Here is a 26,538-nt window from a genome sequence, read left to right on the forward strand (position 1 = left end):
GTCAACTGAGTACTTTTTAAATTATCTTCTGAAAACTGCTTCAGTGACTGAACTGGAAATGCTGTATCAGCAGCATTACTGTTCTCTGAAAATATGGATCAAAACCCAACTGTTGCAGATATGTTAATTGATGAAGGAGGTTAAGAGATCTGAAGCCTTTAGACTACACTTGAAACTTAAATTTCTATTTAAATATTGAAGGCTTTTCAGCTTTTCCCTGCATTGCATCAAGTTATTTGAGTTACATCTAAGCAAGGCTTCGGAGTCTCTAAACTTAAGTGCTATGGTACAGAGCAGTGAAATCAGCATGAGAAAGGAGAGATACACACATGCTGAGAAACACAACACATCAATGTTTTTGGAGATGAAACATAAAATATATGCAAATATGATACAGGTGAACCTACAAAATATCTATGAAACTTCTACACACTCCAGGGTGGCTTTATACCTTAAGTATTGATATTTAAGCTACTACATTGTTGTATATTCAGATCAGAAAATGCATTTTGGCAAGCAGTGTAAAAGTGTAAAGAATGAAAATTCTCTCTTTGCTATTCAGCATTGTTACCCACTAAACAGGAGAGAACAAAAAAGGGTTTCAGCATGTAGCACATATAACAGTTACAATATCTTTAGAATTAAGACTAAAATAGTATCAACTGAGGTATTAAGGCTTTGGATTAGTTTGTGATTTGCAAAGGCTGGTAGCTTCCATCCAAAAAACTGCTAGCAGTGCCTTGCTCAAATGCCAAAGTTTAATCTGCCCATTCTGCTTTCACTTTTATTTCTGTATTCCTCTTTGTCCTCTCACAAAGGCATGTTGCTTTAAGTCCTGTGGAACATTTTGCCATTTGTATGTAAATGCTTTTGTCTGGATACATGGTAGCCAAATATATTCATTCCATGATGGAATCATTCTGGTATTGTCAACTACAACTGTTTACAGCTGAATCTATCTGCAAAGCTTCAGGATCTTAGTTTTGAAACCATCAGTTAAAAAATAATAATACAGAGCTTTGCATTTTCCAAAGAATCCTCTCAAAGAAATAAAGGCTGGCCGGCCTCCAGCTGGTATGGGATCTTTCCAGATTTGAAGCCCAACCTTAAATGCACTTATAAATATAAACTTACATTGGCTTTTTGTGGTTTACGGAAGGTGCTTCCACCCACCCCACCCCCCCCGTCGTTGACTGTATTGAGATTTTTAGATCTATGAAACTGGAGTATAGGACACTGGGGTTTTTTAGAAAATAGTTTGTTAGCAATTTTGCAGTTGGTAAAATAGCATTTTTACAGAGGAAAAAACTCAACAAACAACAACAACGATGACAACAAACAAAGCAAAAAAACCCCACCCTACCACAATCTAGACAACAGAGCATGAAATATAATAATTTGATTGACAGAAAAGTGTAGATTGTATGCTAGGATTGTTTTGGCACTAGGCATTTTGCTAAGCCACCTGCCAGGTTAAGCCACTCTAATAATGTAACCAGGGTAATACTGCTGGCGTCAACATGAAAGACTGATTTGTGCAGCCAGTAAGGACCGGGCACCTTAATGCATTAACTGGAGCTGTTAGGAAATGTTTGGAAAGAAATATGTAAAATAGGTATAAAGGGTTCTTTTAGATTGCTCAGTGTTTTGCTTTGGGCAGTATTTGTTAACAGCAAGCCACCCTCTTTCTAAGGCTAAGAGAATGTGGCTGCAAAGCACTGAAATAGATAAAAAACTGCTGGTAGATTCTGCTCTACAGTTTTGCTTTTTGTGCTTTGATGGGAAACAACTGTTTCATTTTTAGCAATAAAAGTGTGTCAGCCCATGCTTGTGTTCTGCTGATGTAAATCTGAGCCTTGCAGCAGTAATTGAAGAAAATCTGAAAATAGACAAACCCAACAAAACTTGAAAGTTTTAATTAGGCTTTACAAAAATGGCCACCGAGTTGGTCAAGTTGTTTCTACCACATTATACCCCTCTTCTTCCCATCCCTCTGTTGTCTCCCATATGCTTTTCCCACACACACATTTCCTGTCCCTCTCACATCTGCCTTTCATATGGCCTTCAGTTATGTGTTCTTCTCACACCTCTAATTTGCAGCTACACTGCTCCACAAATAATGGGCTTGTTTTTTTCCAGAGAGGCAATGATTTGATGATATACTGTCTCCAGCATCAGCGCTGACTTAATTAATTTCTACCCCTATGTCAACACAACTGGTGCAGGACTGTAATATGCATCAGATCAGAAGAGATCCACTTTAAAGTTAAAAACCTCAGCACCTCTTCCCTCTGAGTTTCCCTTTTTTCAGCTGGGTACCTGGTTCATATGGTAGCTCCACAAGCATAAGCATATGTAAACATAATTAAAGGAATGCCTCAGCAAATTTCATAGAGGGTGAAACAGAGTACTGATTATTTCTGATTTTGTGGCCAGATGAGGGAAAAATAGAAAATTATAAAAACTGTTTTCAGCCTCTGTGCCAAAAGGCAATTTGTGTGAGAAGAAAAAAGGGAGTGCTTAATGACCTTTCCATAAGGTTTTCTGTTGCATCTACTTTGGTTTGCTTACTAGCAGCATTACTTGATGTATTATTGTTTCATGATAAGAATTTATTTTCATTCATTGCATCTTATTTTACTGGTCTGAATTTCAGTTGACATGGCTGGCCCAAATTGTTGCTCTAGGCTGTGGCCCAAGTTGTTGCCAATTTTTCATTATTCTCTCAATTTTTTATGGCCTTCCTCTAGAACTTTTTCTTCTGATCTCTCATTTCTCCCTTCCACCCACCCCACCCCCCTCACCCCCCTTTTGCTCATTTTTCATGGTGAGTGCCAGTTCTCAACGGTTCACTAATTTGGCAGACAGCACTGTGCTTTCTGGAGTGTATTTGTGTCTCCCAGGCTGTCAACTGTTGGATTCTGCATAGACTACTTGCTGAATTTGCACTTATATCTGCTTCTGAACTGAATCAGGATTTTTTTGTAGACTGTGGAAAAAGTGAACTTATGCTTTTGTACTGAATTAAAGGAATTCCAGCTTTTAAAACAATTGTGGCAACAGAAGTCCAGTTGTGGATTTCAGGCTATGCAGCTTTTTTGGTCTCTGAGGTGCTCCCCTTTACTCTTATGCCCTGCTGCCGTATGGACTCCGTTTGAAATATCTTAGGCACTCAGGATAAATAACCGAGCCAAGGAAGCTCAAAGTGTATACTTGGAAGTAATGAGAAGTTGCTCAGGGCTCTAGCATTACTGGTTTTGTTCATTCTTTGAGAACATCAGAATTTAACCTAAAAGTTACCTGAAACATATAGCTGGAAAAAGATTATTTTCCTTTTAAAAATTTACAATATAGATGGGTGCTTTAAAGGTGAATCTGTAATTCCTTTCATAGTTCTGCAGTTACTCAGAATATAGGGCCCAATTCTTTATTGAAAGAAGATTATAAATCTGCTATGAAGATCTGATGATTCTTTCATATTCTTTTTGTTTCTCCTGTTTTGCTAACAGGCAGGAAACAAGGAGCACCGAGGACAGAATAATAACCAAAATCAACAGAGACAGAAAAGATACATAAATAAAAGCAGAATCAGAAAAGAAAGGAACTGAATCATTCATAAGTGAAGGCCAGTAAATAGAATGTCTGGTTATTGCATTTGATTGTTAATTTTCTGTTTGTTAATATAAGTGTTAATTTTGCTGCTTCTTCAAGTTCTTAAGAAATTCAGTTATTTGTCCAAACTGTGCCGGTTTGGGCCTGCAGACTACTGTGGAAAAGCAGCGGTAGGCAAAAGCTGCCACATCTGAATAGGAAAGATGCATGACAGAGTGTATTTTCACTGCCAGGAAATAACACAGAAACATTCTTGCCTGTTTAGTGTGTATTCAATCACAGATAGAAAGTCAACTGCTTAGCTGGAGCCTGGCATGGATTTCCAGTAACTTGCTTTTCCTCAAGCACAAATATACGACAGCACTTGAGGAAAACCACAGTGTGAATCTTTAATAATCCAAAAATAATCTTTTTAGATTTCCATGAGAAAACGGTATTTATTCAGTCTTTTTGTCCCACCTTGCAATTAAGTCAAGTGCTGACACAGATTGCTGGATCATTTACACCCCGAACTGTTCATATGATGCCTTCTGGTATTGTGGATATACAAAATTAAAACTTTATGGCTTTTAATAGTAATAATAGCAAAACCAATATACAGAGTTACTACACAGCCATATATATTGCTGCATAATAGGTAGTCACTGCTCTGCTGCGCAGCTGTACTCTTCAATCTAATCTATGTTTACAGTTAAGGTCGTATTCTGTTTGTGTATTTTGCAGGACGATGGTGTCTATGTCTGTACTGCTCTGAAGGGTTGATCTACAGGCTTCCATCACCTCCAGTGTTTTGAGTATGGCTACCCTACCCTAGAGGAACGGGCTTAGCTTTAACAGGGACATCCTTGGGGCTGGACAGGCAACTCAAAGGTGTTCCATCCATGCCCACACTTCAGGTATTTTATGTCACCCTGAGAGATACCTGACACTGTGCAAGGTGTCCTCTTGCATGACACTATTCCACAAGGCCTTTAGCATGTTCAGCAGGTTTAGCATGGAGAGAAGGCCCTCCAAGTGCTTTCCCTAATTCATCTGCTCATATATATACCATGATTTCACCATGCAGCCCTTCATGAGTTCTGCCCAGCAGTGTTCATTAGTATTGACCTTAATTTCAGAGACATACAATGACAAATTCAACTTGAAAGGCAGAGGAAGCATAAGGGAAGCAGAAGTATGCAGAATGGACCCTACCTGCTCTCCTTCTATTTGAGGCCACTCTTGCTGTCTTATACATTGAGTGACTGTATGGATAGCAGTTGGCCTTTAGCAGTCCCTCCAGTATTACTGAGTTTTGTTCAGTTACATCATGTGTACTGATTTCAGACATGAACTGACTGCCAATGGGACAGTAACTTCTTCATGTAACAGACCACATTGATGGCTCTGGGGTAGGAGCTCTCAGGAAGCAGCAGCATGGAATGCCCCACAAGGGAAGGAAGCCAGGAGCTGAGGGCAACAGCAAGGGAATGATCCCACCTAGGCAGACACAATCCCACAGTACCTGAGCAGGTACCATGCTAGTGAGCAGGATCAGCCAATATTCAAGATTACTAGACATGTCTTCAGTGATGAAACAAGTGCAAGGTCAAGCCAGCATGTCAGATCAGTGGTTCAGGATCAGCAAGCGACATGGCCAGGCACAGACATACCTCAAGCAAGTCTCACGGACGGAGGCCTGAGCTTCAACGCAGCTACCAAGCAAAAGTCAGGAGGCCCCCTTGAGGCTTCCCATAGCTCCTTCTCACATCGCTCTTTCCCCAGCAGCCTTATCCAAGGCTACAACTGTGCCATATCACATATCACAGGAATAAAGCATGGACAGCCAAACCCCTTGGGGTGGGGGTGGGGAGGGGAGAAGCTGCAGAGCCTCTCGGTGCACTCAGAGCCCTGACAGCAGCATGCTTATTTCCAGATTTCCATCCAGTCCAGAAGGTATCAGTGTCTTAAAAGTAATCTTGTTAGAGAGGAGGCGCAGCTGTTCAGGGCTGGGATGTTTACTGCAGCCTGGTGAAAGTCTGCGAAGCCATATGCTGTTTGATGCTCTGCTCCCTGGCTATTTACCAACTCAGTGTCCAGGGGACTAGTAGGTGGAGCTGTGCCGGAATTACTGACAAACATAAGCCCTTGTGCAGGCCCTTAAGGGGCCCCACCTGTGTCACAATTATACGAGATAACATTCTGCTGTCCTTAGTGATCCATTGTGCCCTAGTGATCATTGCTGTGGTTCATCCATGCTTTCAGATCCGAACTGTCCACATTTTGATAAGCAGCCACGCACAGACCAGGCAATAGCATCATGCCATATATAAATGCCCCCATTCCAACAACCACAGTGCCTCAGTCATTGTCTTCACAGCAGTGATGCTGTCTTTGTGACTGACATATCACCAGTCTGGACTATACCTTCAAGATCACCACGGCCTGCCATGCACTTAGTGATTTGCAGGAGAAACTGGGGAGTGTGGTCAAACTGAATGGTTCCAGAAGCAGACAGTCAGATGACAAAAGCCATTAGAGCAGCCTGACAAAAATACTAGCCTTGGCCTTAGTGGAAATTACCTCTCCTTGCAACACCAGGTCACATGAGCAGCAGTAAAGAACTGCATTTTGGGCACGTTTTTACATGCCTGTCGTTACCCGGTACTCCAGAGGAGGGGTTGTCTCCCTCAGTCAGTGGATGACATGGTGTACATATTCTGATTTTTGTGAAGAAATTACAGGATTTAGTTATTCTTTGCTAAAATAAACAACAGGAGCTAGCTGCTGCTCAAATTCAATTTCTGCTTTTAGCCTCCTGCATTTCTAATAAGTAAAGCAGATAAATAACAAGGTATGCAAGCAAAGTGATAGTCATACAGCATTAAATAGTAATACTTCAGACTTTGATGATTAATAATCTGAATGTAATAGAAAACAAGTTGTACTGCATAATTAAATACAGCTTAGAAGCAGAGCCCAGCACAGGGTCGTTACTGCTTACCTTGGTCTCAAGTTACATTATTGGACATGGTTGCATACTTGCAGTTAGCATGCTTAAGATTACATATTAAGCAATCTTTCCCCATTTACGCCTTCTACCTTCGTAAATAGCCATGTCATACCTTGAACATATATAATACCTAGAAGGTAAATTTAATAGATCTAAAACTTAATGAAACAATCTTATTGATTTAAGAAGACCTTATTAAAATGTAAATAGCTTCATGCACAGGACTTTGAAGATACCAAGTACTAGATACATTTTATTTCTTTGAAGGGGAAGATCAATAGAGATAATTCTCCAGTATTCCTTGAAAGCTGAAATCCTTTGTAAAAGATGTACCAGAGCTGTTAAGCCTCATGCCTGGTTTTTGGATGATTCAGAATGCTGTTACTATTAAGCCTGTTTCTGCTTGAAACACTGAAAAATCCATCTTCAGAGACAAACCATGGATAAATGAGTATGTTTCTCATTAGACCTGTTCACACATTAATACAGCAGCAGAACTGTCATTCTCAGGGCCCGGAGCATATCCCCCTTCTAGGAGATTAGTTAGCTGAGTCAATGAGTTTAGCTGGTCAGGTTCATGGTCAATTTTGTTGCCACTAAGACTTGTTGCACAGAAGGTAAAAGCGAGGCCCTACCTCTCCGTTCCCGTGGGAGCTACATTTCAGCAGTGGCCTTACTGCCAGCCCCCACCTAGGCTACATCATCACTGCGTCACAGCTACATGTGCGTTCAGGCAGGTACCTCCTTCATCCTGACTTGGACTTGGCGTACGGCTGAGGTTAGACTTGTCTCATCCTGGTGGCCATGCTGGGTTATCACTGGCTGTGTCTGACCCTGGCCACTGTCTCTGGCCCTGTCTGACCTGGACTTGTCGCTCCTCCTGCCTGACATGGTACTGCATCCCACTCCTGGCTTGTCTTCCCTTAAGATGCAGCCAGCCCTCACTGTTCCATGACACTTCTGCGTGTCATCGGTAGAATAACTGGTTGAGGCATTTCTTAAATTTTAACATAGCTGATTTACGCATGTAGCATTTTTAGAGAGAACTGTCAACTAGCCATGCATGCAGATGATTTTGTGCAAACCATCCCAATGACTAAAAATTACTTTTTTTTTTTTTTGGCTGGTATTGACATCTTTTAAAGGTACTACAAAAAACGATTGTGTATCGCGAATTATCCTGAAGCCATATATGAAACTTAGCAGTGTTAATTGTTTCTCATAGATCTTGGATTTGAACCTCACATTTTTCCATGGCTAACACTGTGAAACAGATGCTTGGAAAAAAAACTTGGAAAAAGCTTTTCAACTTTGAGGGAAGCACATCAAACTAGATTACGGTTTGGACAGAAGGAGTCCACTTGAACTTTGTGAACAGTGCTGCACTGATTCATCTTGAGTAACATGCATTTTTCAGAGAAAGCTGTGGAGGCACAGAGCCCCGTACAGGTGTGCTGGAGCCTAGGCTTAGTCCCTGTACAGCCCCGGGTACTCTGATGCCCATTAGCTTCTGCAATGTGATTTCTTCTACAGGCAATGGATATGGAGATAAACTCCAATAATGTTTTACCACAAACAGTTGGTAGAGAGGGTCTTATGCCTCCAATTTGTGGTTTTCTGACTGCCTGGCCAGGCATTGTATCACCATCTGTTTTACAGTGGGGCTAATTATTTACCTCTGTGCAGCACAGCTAACAGCAGCTAGAAACAGCAAAGATCAGGCAATGCCCTTTGTGGCAAGAGAAACACATATTAATGGGGACTTCTCATGTACAAAAGGATGTGCATCTCTCCACACCCCCCCACCCCCCTCAGCTTACATATAATTAATTTGTTAGAACAAATGCCTGCACTGCAGACCTTTAAGGACAGTGCAGAGTACTACATTTTCTTTATAGATGGTGTTTTGTGCCATAGATGCCACAGCTGGCATAAATTACTGGTGTAATTGCCTGGTGACTTCTGTTAAGATTTAAGTAAGCAAAAGTTCCCATGACTTTAACATGAGGTAATACATGAAGTCCATAAGTTTCATTATGTTCTCTTAGGTCATACTCCATCCCTTACTAATTGGCTGTATGGGCACCCCCCCCTTTTCAAGTTACAATGTTTACAAACCTTTTTTTGATAATATAATGTGCAGCCTGGTCAGAATCCAAATGCCAGGTGCTTTTATTCCTGTTTTTTTTTTGTATAAGTGCCTGAACTGCCACTACATTCCCACCTACCTGATGGTACTCTTCCATGTCAGCAGCTGCTATGGTTGTTAAATGTTCAACAAGGGTGTGACTTGGTCACTTAACATTTTAGCATGGTTCTTCTGCTTAACTTCAGTGTATTCCTCAGCACTAATTTAAGGGTTTCTTTGCTATAGACATACGGTAGGGCTACTTCAGGGCTCATATTAGTTCTCTTTCATGTTATTCCTTTAGAAGCTCATATTCACCTGCAGCCTTGCCATGATACATAACTGTACAACCTTTGAAAATCCAAGTAAGTGATGAGGCTATTCAATGTAGAACGATACAGGTGGCCGGGTTGGCTCAGTTTACTGGACTCTGTGCACATGGCTCTGGTGTTTGCTCTCTATGAGCTTGCATCAAAAAAACATTGTTGCACTTTCCCAATTAATAACGCTCCCTCTGGTAATTATTATTTTTAATTATTTTTTTTATTTTAATAACCAGCATGAGGATTAAAACTTCCCTGAATGGGATACTGATTGTTTTGAGATTTTACTGGCAAAGATCGCATACTTCAGTCTTCTAAGAGGAAATGTATTATTTTAGGGTTAGAATACATTATCACTCTTAAGACTCCAGATCAGAAAAGCTTCAAGGGTATGTGTAGTGTTAGACATTGCTCAGTTTAATTTGACCAATACATGTTTTGTTTTCTTCTTATGTGCCAAGCTTTTTTTAATTATTGATATAAAAAAGGAATGTGTACTTTCTTGTAAAATAGTAGCCATGCAGAACACCATACACACTGGTGATGAAACCTCTGTCCCAGAGTATGTTATCTATAGATACAAAAGAGAATAAAATGAATTAGCAGCATGTAGCAAAACACCACCCACAGACAAAAACAAAAAAACAACCAAACCCAGTGTTGGCCAGCACACCTTGTTGTGTATAAAATTAATGAACACTTTCTACTGAGAATAGCAAAGAAAAGTTTTCAGATGGATTAAAAAAAAAAAAAGAAAACCTACAAGATTTGACTTGAAGGTGCTGCATGAAAACTGAAACATCCCAAGGATAAGAATGCCCCGTGAAGAAAAATATGTCCTTAACAGACAAACACTGCAGCCACCTAGGTTTTGAAACCTCAGTGCAGTAAAAAAAGAATTAACATTTGGTACCAGGGGGGTTACAGAAGGAGCTGGAGGTGACTCACCGATGCAAACCGTCTCTTCTGGAAGGTAGCTGCCCTCAGCTGCAGGCAGACACCCTCAGCACCAAGGCTCGGGTAGGCATTTTCTTTCCTGACCCGCTCCCGTTCACCTTCTGGCAGTTTCCCGCGCGCGCGGGCGCAGCGTGGAGGGGAGGGCAGCACAGCACGCGCCGCCGGCCGCCCCGCCCCGCCCGGTGCTGGCGCCTGAGGGAACCGCGGACTTACAAAGGCAGTACAGAAACAGCGCTATTCTTTTGAAGTTTCATTCCCGTTAAAAAGGCAGATCACGAAAATAAACGCTTATGGCAGTAGCCAGTGTTTTAGGGAAAAACATTAAGCAAACACAGGAACAGCCTTTGTGTCTTGCCACTCTTAAAGGCCCCAAATCCCTCCTCAGCCACAACACCCATTCTAAGGGCATGGAGGACTACTGCCCTACACCGTGTTAGCAGCAAAAACATTACTTATAAATGAAACGCGTTTAAAATAAACTTCCCGCTATCACAAGAAGGCGGGTCACTGCCCACCACCCCTGGGCGGCAGAGGGTCCCCGGCGCTGTGGCACCCCCTGGGCAGCCCGGGGCAGCCCCGGCAGCAGGCACAAGGCAGGGCCCGCACGCCGCCGCCTCCCCGCCCTGCGGCGCCTCCTCCTCTGCTTTCACTCCTTCCCTTCACCGCCATGGCAGCAATGGCTTCCAGCCAGGCGGCAAAACCGCCTCTCCAGCCGCCTCCCTCATCTCCGTAGCAGCCGGTCGCGGGCTTTGTTCGTCTCTGCCTGCGCCGCCTCCGCCCCTTCCTTCCGTTCCTCCGCTCCCCTCCCTTCCCCTCCCCGCCCCGCCGGAGCTGGCCGGGCTGAGCGCCCGGAGAGGGCCGAGGGCCGGGGGAACGAGCAGGCCCCGAGTTCCCCCTCCGAGCACTGGGGCTCCTTGCAGCGCCCGACGGCCCCACGCCTGCCCAGCCCCGCCTCGGCGGCCCCGAGGTCTGTGGGTGAGCGGCAGCAGGAGGCGCCATGGCCGACAGGACGAGAGCGGCGCTGTCCGAGTCGGGCTGGTAAGTGGGGGCATCCTCGGCTGCAGCGCGGCCTTCCCTGCTGCCGGAGCCTGTCTGCCACCCCTGGGGCCAGTACATCTTTGTACTTGTAAAACAGCTGGGCGAAGTACAGCTTTGTGGTTAAGTCCGAACAGCCCGGCGGGGTTTGGGTGGGTGGGTTCTCCTGTGTTTGAAGCCTGCAAAGGGTGAGGGGACATCCTCGGCCGAGCCCCGGCTTGGAGCCAGGCGCGGTGTCCGTGGGACGGGGGTGCTGCCTCCCTCGGTACGCTTGAGGCCTGTCTCTGGAGCGGCTTCTGCTCGTCGCGGGGAGCTGCTTGCGGCCGCTCTTGTTGGCTCTGTGGAGAGGGGCGCTCCTCGGTCACCCCACCGCGGGACAAGGCTCCTGCTGGCGGGGCCGTGAGCCATCCGCTGGGGCCTGCGGGGCTCGGTGGGGTCCGGCCGAGGCCGCGCTGCGGCCTGCCTCTCCCTCTCCCCCAGGCCTGCCTCTCGGCTGGGTGTCGCTCATAGCAAATGCCAGGAGGCCTGGTGCTTCCTCGATAGTGCTGTTATTTTTGATTGCACTGTGCTTCTTTTCATCAAGGAAGATAAGGTGAAAAAAGTGAAGTTGAGTAAATGGGCACGTGGTATTTGTATTACATACAGCCACATAGTTGTTTTCTAACGAGTCCTAATCTTTGGGCCTACTATCTGTTTTGGAACAATGTGTTTCAGTGAGTTGTGCTTTTCTAGTGCAAACTCTTATTTGCTATTCTGGAGGTGTTTTGGTACTGTTGGAAATTGATTTTTAATTTTTTTAATTGATGAAAGTAATTTGCTTATTAGTCAACATTTTGTCTTTTTTTCCTTCACTACTTACAAGTCTTTCACCAAAACAAAAGGTCAACACTGACTACCAAAACACAAAATTACTTACTTTGTCTGTATTTGAGAAAAACTGCTCAAATTACAATAAGCATAGTTATTTCCAATGGTATTTTGTGGATACTCTGCTGTGTAACTTAGTGGTTCTCCTGGATTGTGATTTCATGTATGGCGAAGTTGTAAAAGATTAAAACAGACGTTATATGATTTAGAATAAAATGGAATTGTTCAGTTGGAAGGGACCTGCAATGGTGATCTAGTCCATCTGCCTGAGCAGTGCAAGGCTGACCAGAAATTAAAGCATACTATTAAGGGCATTGTCCAAATGCCTCTTAAACACACAGACACAAGCTTGGGGCATCGGCCACCTCTCTAGGAAGCCTGTTTCAGTGTTTGACCACCCTCTCGGTAAAGAAATGCTTCCTGGCATCCAGTCTAAACCTCCCCTGATGCACCTTGAACCATCCCTACACATTGTGTCGCTGGAAACCAGGGAGAAGAGCTCAGCCCTTCCCTCTCCACTTGCCCTTCCCAGGAAGCTGTAGAGAGCCATGTGTTGCCCCTCAGCCTCCTGCTTTCCAAACTAGACAAACCCAGAGTGTTTAGCTGCTTGTCACAGGACATTCCTTCCAGCCCATTCACCAGTTTTGTTGCCCTCCTTCAGATACGTTCAAGTACCTTCTGTCACATCCTTGTTAAATTGTGGGGCCCAGAAACTGCACACAGTACTCAAGGTGAGGCTGTGCCAATGCTGAATACAGTGGGGTAATCGCCTCTTCTGACTGGCTGGTTATAATGTTTATTTACCTAGCTTCTACAGTGTTACTTTGTGATAATACTAATCAGATTGAGAAAATGGGTGTCTTGAGGTCTGTTTCTTAGATTAGCATGTCATGTTTCAAAAAAACTGCTGTAAGCAGTTCTAGAGTGCACAATCTTGTGATTCCTGGGTATTGGTGAATTGAATTGTAACTATGCAAATTTTCATAACATTAGCTTATTTAAAGGGAATTTTTGACAGTAACTTTAAACTTGCCCCCCCTTCTCTTCTATACTTAACAGCTCTCTGAAACGGAGAAAGCTTTCCATAGAAAATATTTTTATTTTCATAGTTTTCTTTTCTTGCCTTCTAATGATATTCAAAATCTGAGCACACAGTTTTCATTTCTTAGTTGTTTTACTGCTTAATCTGTTGAACGAGTGCCATTGGTAAATGAGTTTCAGGTTTTGGCAGTACAAATATGAGGCGTCTCTAAAATGATCTGTTATTCCACAGTGTTTGCCTTTTCCCTTAGGGGCATATACTCTTGAACGGCTACAAACACTTGTTATTCTTGCAGTACTGCAGGCTGTGACCCAAAGACAGAGGCAGGAAAGATCATTGGGCAAGTAATGGGCTGATTAGCAGGTCCACTGGAATTATATCTTGCCCAAGTTGGGAAGGGTAGTATGAAAGAGGGGGTAATGAATGCATATACTTTTGAGGAATGTGAAGTGGAAGAAGAATGCTTGAAGAATATTGTTTAGCTAGTTGTTCATGCACTTCTAAAAAAAAATAAAAACCTATACACCCACCCATACTTTTTTAACTCTTTTGCTGTTGCTCTTATGCTTATGACTTTTCTCATATTATTGTTAGGTCTTACAGTTATTTAACACATGCATGAGTAATCCTTCAGTGGTATTTAACGTAGTATATTTCTGACTATGCCTGACTACACTGGTGGTTAAATCATGTTCTGTATAAAATTGGTTGTCACTGGTGCTGTCACCTCATCTCAAAATGGTATGTTTTCTAGTACAAAAAGGAAGCTGAGTTTATACTTTAAAATCTGTCCCCATTTAAACTGCAGAAGCACTGCTTAGCACTTCAAACCAAGTAAGAAACTGTTGTTCTTCCATAGTTGCAAATTTGCTAGCTTGCAAGATACTGCCTGTACTGATTGGATTTTACTATAACTTTTTCTTAAATCTTTAAAGGTAAGAGTTAATATAGACACTTGTTTATGTGAATTTATGGAATTGGTTTCTGTTTTTTATGATTCCGAATACAAAGTCAAGTTATTTTTCAAGTAAAGCAGTAATGGTGTAGTTAATATAGAATGGTAGTTATATATATTTTTTCCAACTTGGTACTGTACAAGAGTCATCTGTTGTAAAATTGCCTGGACATTTGTAAATGTGCCCTTTAAGCTTGTTTCAGTATGTCAATTAAATTTTTATCAGCTTTTGAAAGATGAAGTACCCCTGCCTAGTACACGTAACAGTGGTAGCTAAAGTTGATAATTTTTTTTTTGTTTGTGGTGGTGGTGGTTCATGAAGATGGTACAAGACCCCTGTAGTCTGCATGCAGAATTGTAATTTTTCTGAAGAGATGTCTTTGCAGCTGTTTTGAAAAGTATGCATTTTTTGAGGCTAGCTCTTCATTCTGCACTATACTGTACGTTGGAATGAGATACTGGCTCTGACTTCAGAAATGAGATAAGGTGTATTACGTTGCAGTGAAAAAGGCATTCTGTCTTGGAACAGAAGTTCTGTGTTAACTTTTTATTTAATTACCAGACACTTACGAGGAGGAAGGCTAACGGGCAGAGAAAAGTACCTTTTTGTATTGTTACAGTTACATTCATAAATTGTGGAATCAATTTCCCAGTGTTCCCGTTAAAATAGAGACCTTAATAAAACCTGAGTTACTGAATCCAGTTTTCTTACTAAAAGTAAGAAACAATAAATAAATAAATAAAATACATACTAGAAGTATGTAAACAATGAATCCAGAACACTTCTCACTGGCTTGCAATGGAAACTTGTGGTTTGTTTTTTTTTTTTTAAGTCTCCCAGGTGGCATTTATTAAGAAAATTATTAAGAGAATATGACAAGCCAGGACCTCTTCAGTGTCCTAGAACTTTGTAGGACATGGAAATTTATTACGTGGAAGTAGCTCTATGTTGTCCAAAAATACACAATATGCCATGTCCTACAGCAGGTTTAGCCTGTGGTTCTGCATGTCTTGGGCCTGGTGACTCATTGATCTCTGAATGTGGGAAAGCAAGACATGGAAACTGGATAACTAAAGAATTATTTAGTACAAATAAGTGTACATGTGAGATCCTTGTAAAGTAGTGCAGATTTTTTAATTGCAGTGTGTGGTGCCATAAAAATTAGTAAATCTGTGGCAGAATCATGTAGTCTTATAAAAGATCAATATTTTGAAGATGATGTAAACAGTGCTCCAACTATGAAAAGCTATTCCCAGAGATGAAGAAGAATTGGAGTTGTACTGGTTGTTTGGAAACAACTGCTCAGTAATCCATGAGAAAACCCTTATATCAATGTAATTTTGGTTTTATATACTCTGTAAGTTAAAAACTATATAGTTGGTGTATACTAAACTTTTAAACAAAATTTTAAGTATTTCAAGTAGTGTGCTGCATACTTGATAACTTCAAATTTTTAAGATTGGTCTGTTCAGACTTGTTTTCTTGTAGGACTAATCATGTGATGTGATCCAAGGAAGCCGGTGCATGCCTGGAAATGCTAGGAAGCGCTCACAGGGGTGAATCTAACACCTCTTTCTAAGAGTGCAGCAGGAATTTGGCACAGTAGTCAGTTCTAGGATCCTGCAAGATCATCTGCTTTTCCTGTGTGTTCTTTTGCAGTTCTACTAAAATATCTTTGGAAAGCTCTGCTGAAATTGGTGCCTGCATATGAGGCAAGCCTAGGCTGGCTGGATACAAGATGTTCCTTAGACACAGGGATAACACAGTGATTCATAGGAGAGAAGCATATGTTTTGAGGTTTTTGATACTCCTTTTGTCATGTACACTGTTTTGTGATGTTTGATTGGTACAGTGAAATCTCAAAGTGCCAGTACAAAACAAAACACTGCATCATGCATTTTTTGTTTGCTCAGGTGTGTCCTTTACTGGCAGCTGGTCTGTTCTGTTTGTATTCTTGCTGGATGGTGAATAATGGGTGGTTAGAACCTGAATTCTTTGTCATTTTCACTCTGGAGGAGCAGAAAAGGTCCAGTGTTTTACTTCCTGTTAAGGGAAACAAGCTTAAGAAACTAATGCAGATACCGCTTTTAATTTTTATTTTTTTTTTTAAAGAAGGTGCTAGGTGATAAAAAATTACTGGTATCAGATGGTATTGTCCCAGCTTTTACAAGGAACAGATTTAGGGTTGTAATTAATAGTTAAAAAGGTGTGAAGAAGTATAGCTAAAACAAGGAGATGGAAGGAGGTGTAAGACTAATGTGTTTGAAACCCTTCAATCTGCAGAAGAGAAAACTGAAGGGGGAGAGCTTAGTGAAGTTTATGTAATTTGCAGGCAGTACATAAGATGGAAGTAGAACTTTCGTCAAATCCTGCAAGAGTATTACTCGCTGAGTGCTCCAACACTAGAATTAGGGAGCACTTACCAAAACTAGTAGCAAACTGGTTTGAAAATGACTGAGGACCTCAACCAAAGTTTATTTGCCAAGGACAAGAGGTTATCCTGTAGATTAGTACAGTTGGTTAAAAGATAAGAAACTAGATAAATAAATAATTGCTTCATGATGGAAGGATTTTAGCAGTATATTTCTGCTGGGATCTAGAGGTTTATCATCTTAAAAAATAGTCTTAAGGAATGGTAGTGTTGTGGCACCATAGCAGTTTGTTGATATGTGGGGGTTGGTAAAATCTAAATTGGTTGGGTAGTTGCAACAAAATCTTAGGATAGCATTGCCTAGTGTTTGCACATCCAAATGTAGTTCAGTATGGTGAATGCCAGGTGTTGCTCATGCAGGGAAAAATAGTGCAAAGCTATCTACAAAGAGATGAGTTCTAAATTTGCTAATGTTACTTACTCAGAGAAGGACAGTGGTCAGAAAGCTGTCGGAAATTATTCACAAAGAATAAAATAATCGTTAAGTCATTATGTATATTAATGGTGTGTCCAAATCATTAACAGTGTGCATTAATGTAATCACCTCAGCACAGCAAAGGTTTCATAGACAGTGAAAAAGTGTATGAGAGATGTGAAGGTCCTCTGTGCTGGGAAGATGAAGGTTTTTAGTATGGAAAACAGAACAATAAGGAGAGAGGTGACAGAGGTCTGCAAAATCTGTAGCTCATACAGAAATGACAAATAGAAAGCAAGAACAGCTACTTTTCTTTAGACAAGAATTGGGCCTGTATTAAACCTGCAAACCGATGAAAGCTAAAGTAGCTTTTCAAGCAGTGTGTAATTAAATTGTGGAACTTAATTGCCACGTGATATTGTGGAGCAGAAAATATAAGTGGGTTAAAATTGTAATGAGGCAAAGTCTTAGGTAGGGATAGGTGTGCTGAATACTGAGCTTTACAATGGAGTTGGACTACCAGCTCTTAAAATGGCTGGAAGCTAGGAATTCTTCCAGCACTTCTTGCTATTTGCCATGTTTTACGTTCTTTACTTAATCATCTGTTTCTGGCCACCCTTGAAAAAAAGAGAACTGTGTTAGGTGGGCCTAGACTAGATGTAGACTGCATGAGTAAAAGCACCATTTATGTTCTTATTTTTACGTTGTTAAGTAAGTGTCTTCACATGGTACTTCTGCTGAAGAAAGGGTATTCTACTCTTGATTGGAGGTGTAGGAAGAGGGAGTGGGAATCTGGAGAGAAATGAACAAGACTGTTGGAAACAGGGCAGAGAGAAAAGACAAAGCAAGTGTGATAGTCCCCTATGCACTCAGTCTCAGCTGCCATTTCCACTGCCTTACTGCAACTCCAACCTTCAGGTTTTCATTAGTTGCTGGAAGACTCTTCTCTCATTATGCCAGATTGCAAATTGATTTATGCATCAACTTTTGGGACACAGGCTGCACCTGCTGGTTTCCCTGAATAATCTGCTAGGAAGCTGGAGCGCTAGTGTAAGATGTCCTTGATAGGTAGAATTGTGCAATGAAGATGTTGCTACTGTGAACCACTCAATAAAAGAAAAAAAAATGAGGAAAGAATAAAAGTGTAGTCTGTTTGCAACACATCGAAAGCTGAAAGTCCTTTAAATTGTTACAGACCTTTTTTTAACATCCATCTTTTCAGTGGCCTTACTTTTATTGATACAGGTTGCCTCAGGTTGATTCTCTCCAATCACTGAGTTCTGTAGGAGTGTGCAGGCTTTCCATAGCTAGTCTCGTTTTTGGAGCCCGGAGAGATTTTGTATGTACTGAGCCTTGTTTCAGAAATTATTTACTTATAGTTCACAGGCTTTCCCATGGTTTTGAGATGCAAATACTTTATTAGAATAAGTGTCACTTAATGGATTTGACTCAATGACATAGTAGTTTCCTTCTGTCTGCCTGCTTATTTTTGTCCTCATGCTCTTTGACTGACCTCCTATTAAACAGTGCACAGTGTCTCTGAGATGAAGATGTCTGCTGAGTTTCACAGTATTTTCTATTGATTTGTCTATTGGTAAACTGATATAATCACCTAAACAAGGAGCTTATTACACAATTGTGGTTGACTGTTCTGGGCTGATTTACTTCCCACAGGTTTGGCTTCCAAGTATAGTGTAAGTGGAGCATGTGAAAAATGTGATTTTTGGTAGGGTTTGGAGAGGACCTAGGCAGGATGGAATAGCAGCATGCTTTTTATTATTTGCCTTTTCCAACAAACTCAAGTTAACTTCCCAATAGAAGAGTGAGTTAAAAAAAGTAGCAGTGTGTTTAGGAAGTCTACGTTTTCCTGATGGTCAGTATCTCTGCTATTTGAGCAGAAGTAAAAGTAGGTGTGGGTTTTTTTTAACTTGTGTGTTCCTGGTGATTTAAATTGTTAGTTAGAAAGCCTGTACCTTCTGGAGAGTGGAAATTTGAGGCATTTGGAGTAGATGTTGGAATATAGATGAACCAGGTCTCAGGAGGAAGTTCTTTGCAAAGTTTTTGCATTCTGAAGTCATGTTGTGAGACTCTTGAGACAGATTGGTTTTTTTCCTGTCTTTCGTTTCTATGTGCTTACACTTCCCAGACCCAGAATCCCCAAGCAACAGGCTGGTGGGAGGGTAGCTGGTGATTTTGGAGTGAGGTGCTGTTGTCATTCATACTGATAATGAACTGATATTCAGTAGGTTTTTATATGTGCATATTTTGTATAAGTGATACTGCTGGATAAAACACAACTTAATGTAAATAATCATGTAGGGGTATAGAAGTATGAAGCTGTTCTGAAGCATAACTTAGGTAGAATTATGCTTAGAAATGTTGCATTTTAAAAATCCTATACACTGGTTAATTTCTTATAGATTGCTTATTCTGTGATAGTCGTAACTAAAATAAATTTAAGAGTGGTTCTCGAAGCTGTGCATATTGTTTATATTTTCAGGAGTAGTACACTTTCTACTTTAGAGCAAAAGGAGGATATTTAATTCCAATACAACTGACAGAAGGAAGGAAAGGTTCTCTGGGGGATGAATGGTATGTGAATATTTCTAATAAAATTTTATGTACTTAATGTAATTTATAGTTGTCAGGTGTCAGAATTTAGGAAGACCGGACAGCTCCAGGACTGATGTACAACCTTTGAGCTGCTTTGCACATTTAAGGAAAAAGTAAGTTACTGGTTTAAATATTTTTTGTAATACTGGTGAGTAATTGAAGCATGATGGATATTCTTGCATTGGTATAATTTTCAGCCCTTCACTTTGAGAAATGTAACGTAGGTTTTAGAAATAGGAGTGATGGCATTAATGGACGGCAAGCAAAGACTTACTCGGAGTTAGAGAACAGACTGCTGAAATTGCTTCTTTGTCAGAATGTGCTGTGTGGGGAGTGTGGTCAAGACTACCTTTTTCTTTTCTGTTGTTTGTCTCATAGTGCTTCAGGAATGCCCAGGAGCTGCTTTTGCTGTGTCATGTCTGAAAAAGAGCTGTTGAAAGCCAGAGCAGAAAAAGCCATGTGTGTTCAGACAGCTTCAGGATACTCTCAGTGGCATGGCAGCTGTGTCTTTGGCGTGGTCCCAACCTTAGAATTATTTGTGTTCGGGTTAGTGCTTTAGGGTGGCCACCAATATTTTCCTGGGGAAATGTGAGTGAGAAACAGTATTCACAGCTTGTATCTGAGCAAAAAAAATTATGTATTTCATTAGGTGAAGGAAGAAAACCCTTCTTGTAGCGACTTCTGCATGTTCAATTGTTGTGGCCTGTTATGAATCGGGGAGTAGCAAATGTCAAGGAGCAAAGCACGCAAGAGCTTTTGTCCAGCACTTTCTGACTGTAGGGGCTGTTTCTGGCATCTGCTGTATTACAGCAGTGCTGCTTGCTGAAAGCTTATCTTATCAAAGTTTGAAATTGGTGAGATTATCTTGGGCACATCTCTGTGTGTTACCTGGAGAAGTTTGACAATTTTGCATTGCAGCTGTTGCTGCTGGATAACACTGTGTGTACTTAACACTAAATCTCTTCTATTAAGTAGTTGTAGAGACTGATGTTAACATTTTTTTCAATTTGCTGAAATTTCAATCTGTTATATTCTTCCACTGTTGCAAAATACAGTATGTTATCTCAACATTTAAATACTTACATAGATGTAAATCAGGATATCCCATTAAAACATGGGCTAAAAGTGTATGCTATCCAGGACCCTACCAAGTGCATTAATAACATTATTTTCCCATTTTGTGAAGATGCGAAATCACTTAGCTCAGATATTGATGGCAATATACTGAGTGGGGAAAATACAACGTTCAACAGCTATATCATCTTATTATGTAATACTGTTTGATGGAATGATAGGAATAGAAATTACCATTTATTATGGAAGCACATTTACACTTCTTTCTTTTGGTTGGTGTTGCCATAATTACTGTTAGGGTCATTGTACAGTGGGAGTAGGGGAGACTTCAAAAGGCATCAGCGCAATTAAGCTTACTTGGAGGTTCCAAGTACATATATTTTTACTTGTTAAACTGTGATGCTGTATCCAAGACAGTTTTAAATACAAAGCAGAGATGTTCAGTTCTACATTACTTCTTAGAATGTTAACGCTAGTGAAGCATTATGTTTTTCAACTTCCTAGAACACTTTCTGTTTTATAGTTGAAAGTACTTGCAAGTGCTGCTAAGATTCCCATGTAAGTGTTATTTGGAGGAGACTGTGAGGGGGGGAAAAGTTGGTGAAGGAGCTGAGGAGAAGATCGGTGATTTTCAAGGGTCTGGTTCTGACTGTGCAGAGTGGTGATTTCTGAATGAGGCATATTTTGTGTTGAAGTGATGAGCTGCTAAGGAATGCTGAGAGGATCCTCATGTAAAAAATACCATCCATCAAGCTGCTTTTCATTGGAAACAGAACGTTTAATGAGCACAGTCATGATTCTTGGTTTTAAAAAACTTATTCAGAGTTGTGTTTCTAAATTTAGATGTAACATATAATACACAGATGTACATCTGTGTAATACACATGTAATTATTGATAGACTTGAGAGTTGCAGCTCAGCCAGTCTGAGAAACAGCTTGTAATTCAGCCTTGTGGCAAGTACTTGCCAAATACCTCTGCAACTTTTCACTTGAGTGCTATCTGCAATTTTAGATACCAAATAATATCAGATTGTTTGTAACTGGGAAAATCAGAGTAAGTGAAGGAATGGTATGCATCAATATTTATAATTAATATTTTAAGCTAAACCACTTTGAGCTTTAATAGTTAAAATTATTCTTGAATGTGTAGCATATAATGATTTCAAACTGGTTTTGTGTCATTAAATAGTAAGACTTGTAATTTTTTCTTTTAATGGCTGATGAAGTCTCTCACTGTGAAATTGGCCTGAAACATTTCTTGCATACATTTCAGAATTCTATTTTGAAGGATTGGCTAAACTGGAGAGAATCCCTGTGGAATAAGCAAATGAGGAAAGAAGAACTTGGAGCGGTTTTTATGCCTGAGGTGTTCAGTTTTGTCAATCCACCAAGTTTTCAGCCTTGATCACACATCTATTACAGAAATTAGTTGATGCTCATTGTGGTCGTGGACGCTTAGGCAAAAAGATTCTCTATTGTGTCGTTTTGAGATGGAAAAAGATTTCCTTGGATAATGCTCTGAAGGGTTTTACTAGTGTGTAATTTTTCTCGTAAGTTTGGGAATAGGGAAGAGAAGGGAAGAGGAAACATCTTTCTAATCACTTCATTAGTTACCATGTCTTGTCTTTTTTTTTTTTCCCTGTTTATTTTTCAGTTCCTAACCTAACCATGTTGCCATATGATAATAACATGAAGAAATGGAAAAAGCTTAAGTTAATCTAGAATAGTAATTGCTGTTATGTTCTAGCTATGATCATATTTTCTTCATGCTATTTCAATTAGGGAGGGCAACTTAGTGCTTGATTGCAGAATTCCACTCTTCAATGTTTTCCAGTTTCTTCTTTAGGTTTGAGTTTGTAATTTTTTCATTTTTGTTGTTCTGTGCAGAATAATTACTGTGTTCCACTGTTGTTCAGTTCTTAAATTAATAACATAATTTTTATCTTCCAGTAACTTAGTAAAAACTGACTTCCCCCCTCCCCCCACCTCCAGTTACTGGCTGCCTAGAAAAAAGTAATTTTCTGTCAGATTAAATGTTTCTGTGATTGCCTTAGGAAGGAAAGGAAGTGTAGTCTTGAGTTAGATCAGGGGTCCTCAAACTTTTTAAACGGGGCCGGCGCGTGCGGATGAAGTGGCAGGCAGCCATCTGCGGCTGCTTGGTTTCCCCCCCCCAACCCCCGGCGGGGGGGGGGGAGTGGTCTGTAAATACCGGGGGCCGGATTGAGGACCCTGGGGAGCCATATCTGGCCCGCGGGCCATAGTTTGAGGACCCCTGAGTTAGAGCATCATTCAAAAAAAGCAGGAAAAATAAAAGCTGTATGTTGCTCTCCTGTTACGCGTTGCCTGTCTAGGAGGTTAGATGATCTCTGGAGTATTTTAGCCCTTAGTTTAAATCCTTCCTTTTCCTGAGGCCATAATGCTAAAATAGTAAATTGAAAATATTAATTTAACCAAAGAATATGAAAATAAGTCCTAGTAATAAAGGAACTACTTCAACACCTGATTTTTACCTGTTATCTCAAGGAATGTTTAAACAAACCATATGAAAGGGAACATAATTTGGTATCTTACCATGTTGCTTTTTTATTCTTTGTTTATAGCGGTAGCACTGAAGTGCAGTGCATCTTTTCTCTTGTGCAAACTAGTCTTTTAATTCTTACTAACTTTGAAAAAATACTAGTAAAAAAATACTAGCTCTAGTAAAACTTCGCTGCTATAACAACAAGCATTTTAATAAAAAATAATACCGGTTAGGAAAAGTATGCTTCTGGTTGTGTGTTCAAACTGCATTTATAGATACCTAACTTGGTTTTGTGGTAGTATGGCTGACAAAATTTTTTTTACAGACCTATACTTGTCTGTAGGTCAGTGGTTGTATGAGACTTCTGTAGCTCATGTACAGGTGATGGACTGCAACTTGGAAGCAGTCCTTGGAAGCCCTTTAACAGATCTAGTAGTATTTTTTTAGTTTTAGATATCTATGAATCTCTGTAGCTGTAGAACTTTTCAAATTAATTGTAAAATGTCGTAGTTTTAGTGTGTGTTCTTTTACACTGCAAGGGTGTGCATGCCTTCACATGCTTGAGTATTTTTTTTTGTAAATATGCTATAAATCTAGTTTTCAAGGGCTGTAGAAATAGCTATTTTAGCATAAAGTGGAATAAAAAAAATGTGCCACTTCTGCTGGGTTGAAAATAACTTCTCTATGCAGAAAAATTTGCTGTGCTGAGTTAAAATTATTCAATAATAGTAATAGGGATGTGTGTATTTTAAGCATTGATGACCACAGCTGCAAAAGAAATTATTTTCTGCCTAGCATTTTCAGTTACAGCATATACTTTCTTTGTTTTAGTAGTGAATACTCACCTTTATCTTCTGAGCACATTCTAACTTCTTTTTTTATTTGTTGGGTTTTGTCAATTTTGATATGTGGGAGGGAGGGATGTGCTGGGGCATTTTGAAAAGTTATGTTTTTTTAGTTAGAGCTATGTAAGAATAGTACCTGCAGCAACTATTCTTGGGGACTTCAGTGATAAAATTCTATTTTAAATATTTGAAATAAAACTGAGGGCATTTGCTTAGAATCTTGCTTTGTGAGTCAGTAAACACTGGGGATGTTAAGCTTCTACTATTTCTGAAATTAATATGAAGTGTCCTGAAGCAGTAGTCCAGGTCTTTGACACTGATATGGAAGACACTCTTTAGTAACAAAATACCAATTAATGATGTTTCCAAGTTTAATTTTGTAGTTTTATGGTTCAGTGCTGTTTCTGTGTGGTAATAAAGTGAGATTTTACAGCTTGCTTGAAAAATATTAACAAGTCTCCTTCATGACTATAGTTGATAAGCTAAATAAGGTGATTAAACCAAATCAAATTTATACTTGATCAACTAAAAATATAGCCTGTTGTTACTTATATCTATGAATAGTATATGTTACATATTCCAGTCTCAATAAGCCAACATTTTAAGTATCCTTACTGGGAGAATTGTGCAAAATGTTTGTTTGAGAAAGCATTTTTGGGAATTAATTCTTACAAAGATGCCAGGTTTTTCTCTTTTGAGTTACTCAACATGTCCAAGCAAACTTTTTTATAGATGGTAACTTCTGGAGAGGCCATCCTAGTTGTAGCCCTTGCTCAAAGCAAGGCTTACTCTGAAGTAAGAATAGCTTGCTGAAGGCTTTGTCTAGTTGAGCTTGGAATATCTCCAGGTTGGCCTGCTGCAGTGCTTAGCCACTTTTTGGGAGCGTTTTTCTCTCCTTTATGTCCTGTATTTGTCTTATGCTTTATCATTTCACCTTTGCTGTGGTTTAACCCCAGCTGGCAACCAAACACGACCGGCAATGAAGCACCAAGCGGCCGCTTGCTCTCCACCCCCCACCCCCCGCAGGGGTGGGGAGGAGAATCAGAAAGGAATGTAAAACTTGAGGGTTGAGATAAGAACAATTTAATAATTTAAACAGAATAAAGAGGTAAGAACAACAGTGTTAACAATAACAGTAATAATAATAATAATAACAATTAGGGTGGAAAAGTGAGGAAAAAGGGTAAAATCCAAAGGAAGGGAAAAGGAAAAAACCAGGTGATGCACAGTACAACTGCTCACCACCTGCTGACCAATGCCCAGCCAGTCCCTGAGCAACGACATCCCTCCCAGCTAACCCTCCAAGTTTATATACCAAGCATGATATCCCATGGTATGGAATACCTCTTTGGCTGGTTCAGGTCAGCTGCCCCGGCTGTGTCCCCTCCCAGTTTCCCGTGCCCCTCCAGCCCTCTCAGTGGCAGGGCCCAAGAAACCCAAAAGCCCTTGACTTAGTATAAACATCACCCAGCAACAGCTAAAAACATCAGTGTCCTATCAACATTGTTCTCACATCAGAGCCCAAACAGCACTGTACTGGCTACTAAGAAGAAAATTAACCATCCCAGCTGAAACCAGGACAACCTTACACCTCTCAAAACTGGCTTTGTCTCCTTAAACCACCTTCAGATAGTGGGGCGAGGGGGAGAGGAATGAGTTCTTCCTTTGGCCTGCTCTTCTTCAGGCTGAGCAAACTTGACAAATGAAACTGCGTTCTCAGTGTCTTCTCCTATGACATGGGCTGCAGCCCCCAAAACATTGCAGGGGCCTGTTTTTATAATAGGGACCCCCAAAACTGGACACAATATTTCAGATGTGGGATTGTGCTGGGAGGAGGGGAGTAATCGCCATCTTGGTTTGCTGGCTACAGTCTTGCTAATGCAGCCCAGTATGTTGTTAGTCTCTACTGCTGTATGGGCACGTTGGTTTGTGTTGCGATTGTTCTCTGCCATGAACCCACAGAGCTGCCTTCTGTCCAGCCAGTTCACAGCCTCAGTGGCTGCAAGGCACATGGCTTGACGCTTACCTTTGAGCTCCATGATCTTACTTTTGGCCAAGGAACTGCTACAGTGGTGCTTCTTACATAGTTCAGTTTTTACTAGCATTGTCATCCCCTGCACCCTCCCTCCCCAGAAGAAAAAATGAAAATTATTTGTTATATTTTTCTTGATGGAAAGTTGTGTATCTCTTTTAAGCTGTAAAGTGGTTATGTTAATATAATTTTGACAAGCTTACGCTAGCACAAGCTATGCTGGTGTATAGTAAAAATACCTGTAATGTACTACTTGATTACAGGAAATGTGGTATACAGAAAGTACTTAGTAAGAACCATTGCTAGAATGCTTTTTTTGGTTTAGCAGCTACTTAAACTTCTGATTTCTCAAATTTGTGAAATGGAGACTAATACGAAAGATGAACGATATCTTCATTTTAAGCAGAAGTTGTATTTTGAGTAAACTTTGCTACAGATCCAGGAAACTTAAAATGTTCTTTTGCTGTGCACATCTTTCCTTGCTGTCTCTACACTGAATGATCTTGTGCTGTCCTTTGCTGTGTTGATCAAAGTTTCTGTCCCAGTACTGTGCGTCTAATCAAGTCCAATAACTGATGTTTGTAGGGAAGCTTTAAAGTGTGACAAATATGCAGAGATTATTTCTCAGAATGTTTCCCCAGCTTTTAACTATTTGTGTTTCAGCAATTTCTTTAGCTGAATGTTCCATTTCTAT

At 40.6% G+C, this 26,538-nt stretch overlaps 1 protein-coding gene and 1 long non-coding RNA gene across 3 annotated transcripts in view; one reads left to right on the forward strand and one right to left on the reverse strand.

The window, feature by feature from the left end:
- Positions 1-9,250: 9,250 nt before the first annotated feature.
- LOC119142680 lies at positions 9,251-10,677 on the reverse strand. Its single transcript, XR_005102386.1, has 2 exons — positions 10,004-10,677; positions 9,251-9,626 (listed from the first exon to the last, which is right to left on the reverse strand). It is a non-coding gene; the product is annotated as an uncharacterized LOC119142680 (long non-coding RNA).
- A 161-nt stretch (positions 10,678-10,838) lies between these two features.
- Positions 10,839-26,538, forward strand: part of TDRD3 (tudor domain containing 3) — a 110,321-nt gene continuing 94,621 nt past the window's right edge. The window contains exon 1 of one of the 2 annotated variants that reach the window (XM_037375857.1): positions 10,839-11,050. In XM_037375857.1, coding sequence (XP_037231754.1) covers positions 11,010-11,050 — 41 coding nt within the window. In that variant the 5' untranslated portion in view covers positions 10,839-11,009. The remainder of the gene's footprint in view (positions 11,051-26,538) is intronic. The other variant, XM_037375858.1, reaches the window with a different exon arrangement.

The sequence above is a fragment of the Falco rusticolus genome, chromosome 2 (assembly GCF_015220075.1).
Source record: "Falco rusticolus isolate bFalRus1 chromosome 2, bFalRus1.pri, whole genome shotgun sequence".
Lineage (NCBI taxonomy): Eukaryota > Metazoa > Chordata > Aves > Falconiformes > Falconidae > Falco > Falco rusticolus.